Source organism: Xenopus laevis, chromosome 8L (assembly GCF_017654675.1).
Source record: "Xenopus laevis strain J_2021 chromosome 8L, Xenopus_laevis_v10.1, whole genome shotgun sequence".
NCBI lineage: Eukaryota > Metazoa > Chordata > Amphibia > Anura > Pipidae > Xenopus > Xenopus laevis.
The window spans coordinates 3,286,492-3,296,483 of NC_054385.1; the positions used below are offsets into that span (position 1 = coordinate 3,286,492).

The 9,992-nt window shown below is 42.7% G+C and overlaps 2 protein-coding genes across 3 annotated transcripts in view; one reads left to right on the forward strand and one right to left on the reverse strand.

Moving 5' to 3' along the window:
* The window catches only part of slc2a6.L (solute carrier family 2 (facilitated glucose transporter), member 6 L homeolog), a 26,715-nt gene extending 24,854 nt beyond the window's left edge, over positions 1–1,861 (reverse strand). The window contains exon 1 of the mRNA XM_041572075.1: positions 1,721–1,861. The gene's annotated coding sequence lies outside the window, so the exon portion shown is untranslated. The remainder of the gene's footprint in view (positions 1–1,720) is intronic.
* The window catches only part of LOC108698173, a 5,976-nt gene extending 686 nt beyond the window's left edge, over positions 1–5,290 (forward strand). For both annotated transcript variants that reach the window (XR_001932574.2, XM_018229464.2), the window contains one exon: positions 3,868–5,290. Coding sequence is in view for 1 of the 2 variants with exons in the window: in XM_018229464.2 (XP_018084953.1) it covers positions 3,868–4,670 (803 nt within the window). In the remaining variant the exon portion in view is untranslated. The remainder of the gene's footprint in view (positions 1–3,867) is intronic.
* Positions 5,291–9,992: the final 4,702 nt, after the last annotated feature.

Genomic DNA, 9,992 nt, shown 5'->3' on the forward strand with positions numbered 1-9,992 from the left:
GATTAGGCTAAGTAGTCGCTGTTGGCTCAGTGCAATGAATAGGCAGACATAGCATGACTATAGGGGGCTATACATGGGCTATACATGGGCTATACATGGGCACATCACTTATGTGGAGTGGTCACCAAACCAGCAGATCTTGGCCCACCTTGAGCGGGTGATTTTGGGCTGATCCGATCGTGTGCAACTTTAATCGGCCTGTGAATGACCACCTTAAGAGAGCGATAGCCTGTAACGTTATATTCATGGGTGCTGAAGGGTGTCGATACCTGTCCTTAGGACCCTCCTGCACAGATAGACCATGTGGGAATATCCAGGTTCTCCCATTGTAACTGAGCCCGTTTATATCCTACGTAGCCAGGAGTATCACAGTTTGCTATGTCACATCTAGTTGTAGCAATAGTATCTATATATATATATGTATATATATATATATATATATATATATATATATATATATATATATATATATATATATATATATATATATATATATATATATATATATATATATATATATATATATATAGCCTATGGGAAGCTGCTAGCCCTATTGCGGTTACTTGGTGACTAATAGACAACAGTGTGGCAATAAGGGCCTCTAGGCACTGAAATATACAAATATACAGGCTGCAAGGCTTGGCCCAACCTTCCTCTACTGCTGTGGAATGGTAGAGATTTCAGCAGAGTGAATCATTCTGGGTATCTCTCTGCATAACTTGTTATTATGAAGCAGAGCTGAGACAGTTTGCAGTTGGTCTTAGTATTGTGTTATTTTATTATTAGTATACAGCTATCTAGCAATTTCAGCAGCTATGTAGTATCTAGGATCAAATATACCCTAGCAACCAGGCAGCGGATGACCTGAATAGATAGCTAAGCAATAAAACTGTTACTTTTTTTGCTTTTGCCGGGGTCATTGACCCCCCTAAGACCAAAACAGTCTGTCTCACTGGAAGATCAGCCAGATATTATTTGGCACCACCACCAGGGGAAGGACAAATTGCTCTACTTTGACCACAAATCAATTGGAACTTGACATTTGAGCTTGCGCTTTAATTTGGGAAAACAACGTCGGTGTGGGTGGACTGAATCAATCAATTGAAGGGGCCACAGACATTGAGAGGAAGATCAGTCATAGGAAGAGTTTGTGGCAGGGCAGTTAATGGAATCCAGTGTTGAAAGATAAATGCCCCACCCTGTGGGTCTGTCTCAACCATTGTTCTTCGGGGGGGCCGTGAAAGGTGAACTTGTAGGAGACAGGTTATTATCGGGCAGGACAAACCTGTTCTGTTTCTTTTACAGCCAGTGACTCTAAGTTACACTTGAATTTTAAGTTGCAAACTGCAGCAGAGACTGCTCACCCCAGCCTGTGAATGTGAATTAGATTGTAAGCTCCACTGGGACAGGGACTGATTTCTGTAAAGCACTGTGGAATATATGATACTATGATGATTCTGATGCCCCGCCATGCCCTGTGCATGCATTGCTAAAGGTGGGTTGGGGCAGTCAGTGAACCCATAGGTGCAGGCAGGAGAGTGGGAATGGGGTACTAAGTAGTCTGGGCCCTCCTGTTGTTCTAGTGTCAGCACCAGTTATAAAAGTAACCACAACTGGACAGAATGGGGAGTCTGGGGGTCCACCAGGCTTCTGCATTAGACCCTCTCCAGGCCCCCCGACCCAACAACAGCTCCTCTCCCCAACCCCACACATTATGTACCTTCTCTCCTTGTGGCCGCAATCTGCTTATGGTCCATCTGTGTTAAAGTAACAGCCATCTCCCATTGAGTTCCTCCACCGGTTTTAGTTTTTCTTGGCCCAGAATGATTCCATAGGATGCTTGTTGTTTTTCCTGAGTTCTGAGTGGAATGTAGAAGCCTTCTGGAGTCCTTGATTTTGTCCCGCAGGCCCGGCCAACCCTGGAATTATGTTAGAGAATCAGTACCAATGCAAGAACTCTCTGATGCTTCCATACAAATACATGAAGAGATGTTATGATCTTACGCAAATCTGAGTTGCATCTCTCCTACAACTGTAATGAGTATCAGACTTGGGTATCTGGGGCACCTCAAGGAGCCATCACCTCAAGGGTTTACTGCCCCAGATGAGGATGCCCTCCAGCCCATCCAACAACCCAGTGTCGGACTGGCCCACCGGACCAGGAAAAGTCCCGGTTGGACAAGGTGTCAGTGGGCCCATATGCTGCTAGATATTTGGCCTATTTCATGCCCATTCCCAAATTCTATGAGAACAAAGAGGCTAAATAGATGGAATAATAGATAATAGTATGTAAAAGAAAGAGACTAGGAGAATAGAGGTTGAGTGAGGAGAGGAAGAATAATAGTACTAAGAGTGGGCCCCTGGTCTAAGATTAATTGGTGGGCCCCTAGTCAAAAGTTTTTGGGTGGGCCCCTGGTGTCCCAGTCCGACACTGCAACAACCTACCTCCTCTTGGTGCTACTGGTCCTCAACTTGGCATGTGCCCTAAACAGCCGGGGCCCACAGAGATTTTTCCCAGTGTACCGATGGCCCAGTTTGACCCTATGTAATTAGTACCCTTTGTTTATATAGTGTCTATACGTTTCCTTATTCCAATCATTTACTGCCCCAGTAAATGCCCCATTTACTGAATCTAAGGTCACTATCACGTTCACACTCACTTGGGTCTGACTCACTTGGGGAGCTAATTAACATAAACTTATATTTTTTGGCACATCATAGGAAACCAAGGTACCTGAAGGGAAACCCATATCCATTCAAATAACTTGACTTAAACATTTTCAGTGACTTTAAAGTATAATAGAAATAGAATTAATTTTTTTCATTATGCAAGGTTAGATTTCTTTCACATTCTTGGGGTTCCAAGTTTAGATAGAGTCGGGGTGTATTTGCCATGTAACACTCTAGTCTAAATAAAGTACATTTCAGATAATATCTATTTAGAAACTGGAACCTGAAGAGCAGGTTGTTCATCATTCTCCAGTGAGCAGGTAATCACCGACCAATGGTTTAACTCAGATCTTGCAGGACTAAAAAAACAGAGCTTTTCCTTCCCACTCAAATTTAGGGTGACTGGCAGTCTGGGGCTGCTCAACAAACTAAATATACTGGACTCTTTGCCTATAAGAGATAGGGTCAATGCACTGCTTGTAAGGTTCTGGGTGCAGAGCCCCCAGGGAGTGTCACAGTGAAATTTCATGGGGTCACAGATTTCTTGGCTGCCAGTCAGGATTATTTGAATACTCACAGTGTCAATGATTGACTTGTACCAATTACATTCTTCTTTTTGTTACACTTAAAAAGCATTGCTAAATCATGGCCACTTCCAGTCCATATCTAAGGAAATGTAAAGAATTGTTGTTTCCATTTCTTGGCTACACGGAAGGAAGCTCATTGGCTACAGGAGCATGTATATGATTGTGGGGTAACAGTCACCCTGCTATAGTTCCACAACAAGGTTATAGTTATACAGAAAAAAATGTTTCTACAATACTGTGTTTATAAACAGAAAAATCTTATCTATGACTGGAATCCCTAAATATTTTCCAATCAACAGAAAAGTAACTCGCAGCTGTCAGTCATGTGAATTTGGTCAGTAAGATTCTGCATTGTTGAGGGGAGATACATAACTGGTTCCTTATTTAAGAGAATTGGTTATGAGAGGATACGTTTTCACACCTTCTTAGTCTTGAGCTACATAAACAACTCGCGGCTTGAGAACTCGATCTTGTTTGCGGATGTTACTTTCTCTTCAATTTTAGACTGGCGTAGTATACAGTTGTTATCCATTGTTGCAACTGCTGTGCAGAAATTAACATATGGCTGTGAACGACCAGGTTTAATCCTTATATGATTTCTGTTCTTCAGGGTTGGAGGAGCTAATGGCACACAGTAGGCAAAGTATCTGTATCCCAGCACCAGATCCTTATAAAGTTCCAGCAGATGAAGACCAACCAGGAAACCCTCAGATGATGTTGGCAGAGCAATCTGATTTCCTTCCTTCCGTTAGCTTGGCTGGGGTTCTTCTAATTGTCTTCCTGCTTCTTATCCCAGTTCTCTTCCCATCTGTCCATCCCTTAGGAAGCCATTCAATACCCCTTAATGGGACCTTTGTGCAGCTTCACCCTCTGCTTACTAGCCAACCACTCTCAACCCGTTGGACGTTACAGAAGATTTTTAGAGGATTTAGGGTAGAGGGTGTAACAGTGATTGCAATAGCACAGGAGGATGCTGTTCAGACACTTGTTTGTTTCTCCAGCTATTTAATATCCCTCCTATCACATAAAAACACTACTGAACATGTTACCAAAAGGGTCCGACACACCAACTCTGAATTACAGGCTATGAACGGTACAAGGACTCCAGACGGCTTCTACGTTTCAGTCATAAGTCAGAAAAAACAACAAACACCCCATGGAATCATTCTGGGCCCAAGAAGTCCTAAAACTGGTGGAGGACCTCAATGGAAGATAACTCTTACCTTAACACAGATGGACAATAAGCAGATAATGCATGAGGAAACCTCACTGTTAGCAAGGGAGCTTCTACAAATTCTACAAACAAAAGGGCAGGTTCCACAGGCTTTTGAGAGATCGGAATTATGGGGAAAGCCGCTCCCTGTCCTATGGATTACAGCAAACCCTTATCTAGAGAGTGGCTATGTGTGCTGAAGGATTGAATATTATATTTTACATCTACAACTTTGAAATGCAACTTGCTGTCATGGAAGTGAAACTCAAAATCTTAACTTCACTATATGGGTCTACTTCTGTTTGAAGGACACCCCAAGTACTCATCCATGGGAACAGAGGTAACACCAGCAAGCACTCACTGAAGCCTTTAGGTAAAAATGGAAACCAGTGGATAATATGAAATGCCGTCCATGGCCTCATTTTCTGACACTCAGAAGAACAAAGAAAACAATATCCTTATATGTGAACTAATTGTATATGATGATGAAATATAGCACTGTTACAGAAAATATTGGCATCCCCAGTCATAAATATTGGCCCCAGTTGTATTATATTACAATATTTTCTTTCTTATAAGCACTAGAGTATTTTTACATTTTGTTTGTTGACTCAACTGTCCCTCTACTATATGATTTAAAATGACATTTATTTCTGTTTATGTATTACTCGTTGTTAAAGGCAAGAAAACCCCAAAGCACTGAATTCCTGGTTGAAAGATTTTAGGCAAAGCTTTGTTCAACCTCCTTGGTGCTGAGAAGAAATGCCTTATCCAGTTTGATGTGTCTTTTGTATGTTTATAAATAAAATACCAGCTATTATTTTCTGGCACAAAATGCCTCATTCCTCTCAAGCTGGAAGTGTACTTCTCATGACATCCAGGCTGGGACCACAAGGAGATTAAGCTGCTTGCAGTTGCCCAGCCTGATTCTGAGGATGAGATGGGTAAAAACACAAGCTAGGGTCCATGCAAAAGGCTGCCACAACCTGGTTCTTCTAGTGGGTGTCAGGAGTGGGTGTCCCATCCAAGTGTAGACCAGATTTGTAGAAGGGTACATATACATATTGACCATGGTTGACAGATGGTGGATAGATGGAAGCTGGATGAGAGGCCATATTTGTCCTCTTTTGGAGGCGCCAGACAACGAGGAGAGAATCTTCTCAAGTGAGGAGGCTCAGGATAAATTCTTTTAAGCAAACTTGTTGGGCTTGCTAAATTCGGGACAAGGTCCTTGACTGGTTCTACCACTGACCGTACTCTTCTCCTGCATGTGTCAACTCAAAGATTGAAAAGAAAGATAATAGTTAAGTTAATAAGAAAGATAATAGTTAAGTTAATAATAAGAACCACAGGAGTCCAGTGTACCAATGTGAGACGCCTTCTTCCTTATCTGCCACCCAGGGCCCCCCTGAGGGAAGAAGTCCGGCTCTACACTTCAGATCAGTTCAGTTTGATGGCATGATAGTTCCTACCAGCGACACCTACTTCAGCAGGTTGATGGAGCTGTAGAGTGTTGAAAGAAACATCCCCATATCATGACCAGTTGGGTTAACAATCTCAGCTCATGGATCTCTTTTGGTTATCCTAAGAGACTTCCATGAGTCATTCTAATAGTTATATTAGTTATTTAGAATTTTCAGCCACTAGAGGGTGTTAGCGCTACATTTAAATGCAGGGGGAGGCTAAAAAATGCTCTGGCCCATCATGTTGTGTCTCAACTGATAAATGTGCAAGAGGCACAAGGTCAAATGTTCTTACAAAACCACTGCCTTATTATTTATACCTTAAGGGGCTAACGAGAGCATAAAAACTTTATTTACATTCCCAAGACTGATACCTGACTTTATTTACCAACTGTCTACACTATTCTTAATCACCCTGGTCCAATCTGGCACATGCTTATTCCAACAGCGAGGAGGAACCCAACCTTATGTTTCTCTCACCCTTGGTACATCTTTATAATGGGGCTTTATGTGGCATGAGGCTATAACCCGGTTACCATTCAACCCAGGGGTCCCCAAGCACCGGGCCATGGACCAATTCCGGGCAGCGGGCCCCCTCTGGTTGCAGCTTCAAAGACACCAGCCCCAATTACCTGCGAGAGCAGCTCCCCAGTGAGCACCATCTCATGTATGAAGCACCAACACTATGGCAACCGAGTGTGCAAATCCCAGGAAGCTTTATACAAATTGCCAAAATGACCAAAATACGTTTTTTCAGCTACAAGTTCACAAGCTAAGCAAAAATTAGCAAAAAACAAATGTTTTTGTATGTATACACGTGGAAAATTGTCTTGCTGGAAACCGGTCCCTGGGGCAAAAAAGGTTGGGAAGCTCTGATACAACCCCAGTTCTCCATGCAGGAACTGATGAGGTTTATCTTGGAATAAGATGGAGAAACTTGCACTGTATCTACTATCCAAAAAGTTGGGTCACTCAATATCTCAAGTGTAAAATAAAACGTAAAGATCTTCAAGAGAATGGGCTTGTGCTGAGCTAAAGAAATATTTATCTTCTGGTGGTATTTTATCATAATTTTCATCACTGACCCGAAGCATCAACCTGTGGATGTTTTTAGAATTTTGTGTAGGTTTGGTTTGTTAATACAATTGATCCCAAAAAGCTCAGTGGAAATACAAAGTATGTAAGGAGGGTAACTGTTCGTTGGACACACACTTTCCCCACATAGGAACATGAACTTCAAACGAGCAGATAACCAGATGCTTTATTACATCAACCGTCTTCACCATAAGCACATGCATCCAACATTACACAGGAACATACATTCACACGTGCATAATATTCACACAGGTTTGTTCAAGTTTAACCCTTTGTCCAGAGGATTGATACTTGGGATGGCTGGGTCAGGTACTCACACTTGTCTCCAGTCACCGGGAATCCCTGTTCCCCACCTGTCTCAGTAATCTCAGTGCCCCTTTACTATTCTGACCAGGGTTTTCTACTGGCAGACCATTGACCAGAAGCCCATCAAACCCTACTACTGGCCTAAATCCTTTCCTCTAGGGTCCCTATCCTGTGGAAAATCCACCAGGGCACTATCCCCACTACCCTCCTTGTTGAGGCATTAGACGGCCCATGCTCACTATCCTAGCTCAGACATCTAGTGCTTGCTATACTCCCTCTTACCTACTATTAGCCTATTACGCACAGATCCTATCATACGAATCGAGGATTCGTACAATTTTCGGATCGTGTGTGGAGAGTGCCGACATCTTTCATCCGGTGGAGATCGCTAGTTTGATTGATCGGACAGGTTTGATTTTGACCCGACCAATCCCGCCGGAGCCCAATGCACATCGTAATCGGAACGTTTGGCCATACGGCCAACGTTCAGATTAACCCCGATATAGCCATGCTCGTTAATGGCATATCGGGGAAAGATCCGCTCGTTTGGCGATGTCGCCAAACGAGTGGATCTTTGCGTCTATGGCCACCTTAAGGCCATAAAACCAGGGTGTGGTCTGCTTTTTATCCCTCCAGAACAGTCATCCCCAACCAGCGGCTCGCAAGCAACATATTGCTCACCAACCCCTTGGATGTTGCTCCCAGTGGCCTCAAAGCAGGTGCTTATTTCTGAAATCCTGGTTTGGAGGCAAGTTTTGGTTGAATAACCATGGCCAAAGAGAGCTGTAGGCAGCCAGTCCACATATGCAACTGAATAGCCAACCATATCCTTTATTGACACCACTAGGGACTTCTTTCATGCTTGTGTTGCTCCCCAACTCTTTTTACATCTGTTGCTCAAAGGAAAAAAAAAATAGTTATGGACTCCTGCTCTAGAATCACCATCTCGCGCTAGTGACGGGGAAGTAAATTGCATCCACACTTCTACTATCTTCTTGCACCACCTAGCGGCCGATTAATCAAGTTACACTGAACACCCCATATTGCAAACATAAATGAACCCACTTTTACATGCCACACAGTTTCAAACAGAAATGTGCACACAGTCATTTTCACTCACCATAACATACATCACCCACTCTACCCCCTTACAGGTAAAGCCCTGCATGACAGGCAACAACGCTTATGAAATTGTCCTTCTTTGGCTTGTTACTGGCTGGATATAATATTACCAGTCTAAACACGGAATGAAGATTAGTTTAGATGGGTCCCTCCTGTGGCTTTAGAAAGAGGAGGCAGTGAAAAGAAGAGGTGGTGGCAGGAGGGGGTACTGCAGTGCCCCAGGGGCCATTCTGAATCTGCGTCATTACTTCATGATGGGTTGTTTATTTAAAATTAAAAAAGAAAAAAAAAACACTCATCTGTTCTTTCTCTCTCATCCCCCTGCCTTTTCTCTGGCTCCATCTCTAGCTCTTGTTTTCTTTCAGAGCGGCTCTCCTCCGAATTTCACCTGCTCCCTTTCCTGTTGCCATCGGGGTGTCTCGCACACACACACACACATATCCACTGTCTAATTCGCTTTCACCTCCTTTGCTCTGTTTTCTTTTCTCAATCTCTTTTCCTTCCACGTAGAGAGAGAGCAGGTGAGCCGGAATATTTTCTTTGCATAGATGAGCAACAGAATTACAAATATCCATTCATAATGCTAGAAAAAATCATGAAAATTCAGCCTTCTGGTTAATACTTTTAAGAGTCAACTCAGTTAACTCATTGCTCACAAAAGAGTTATGAATTGGCGTTCTGTTCTAATCTCTGTCTTGGTGTTATACAGTATCCGTAATGCTTTCCTAAATATATGAATTGATAGACTGCAAGCTTCAAGAACCAGTGACAAATCTGCCTTTGACCTTAATTATAATAAAGCATTGCCAAATTTTCCAATGTCTGATCAGAATTTCAACTGAGAATAACCTGTGTGTGGATTTGGGATACACAGAATCCAGGATTCAGCAGAATTAGGATCTTGCTAAACCAAAATTGAACTGAAAAAGCCTGTGCGAACCGAATCCAAACCCTACAAAATGCAAAAGATTTTCTATTTTCGCATCAATTTTGACCCACATTTGGCCAGATCCATTAAGGAGGATTTGGGACTTGGCCGAATCCAGATGAATAATTGACATCTAATTGGCTGCAGCAAGTCAAGGTCCCCATACTAAGTCAACTGTTGTATCAGACTGTGCTATAGAACCATGAGACCCGAGTCCCAGTGGGTGCTTGGTGGGTGCGGAAGTAAAACACCTAAACTGATATGATTTTGTGGGGGACGCTTACTACACACAGGGCAGGGTATAAAGTGCCATAAAGAGGAGCAATCTCCCATGTTTTTTGCACTATGAAGTATTCTCCCTATGAATAAAGCACTACCTGCATTTGGCAGCACTGTATTCATGATGGGAGGATAAGGAGCATCACTAGGTGCAGACTGTAGACACAAGAACTTTTTAAATAAGCACTAAGTGGGCACCCTTTGCATCCAGGGTCTAGGTAAGTAACCACTTATATCTTGAAAACATGCTTGGCGCTCAACTCAAAAGAGGTTCCAGTCAAAGCATGTACATAGTAATAAATAAATCAATAATAATGGCATTAGAACAG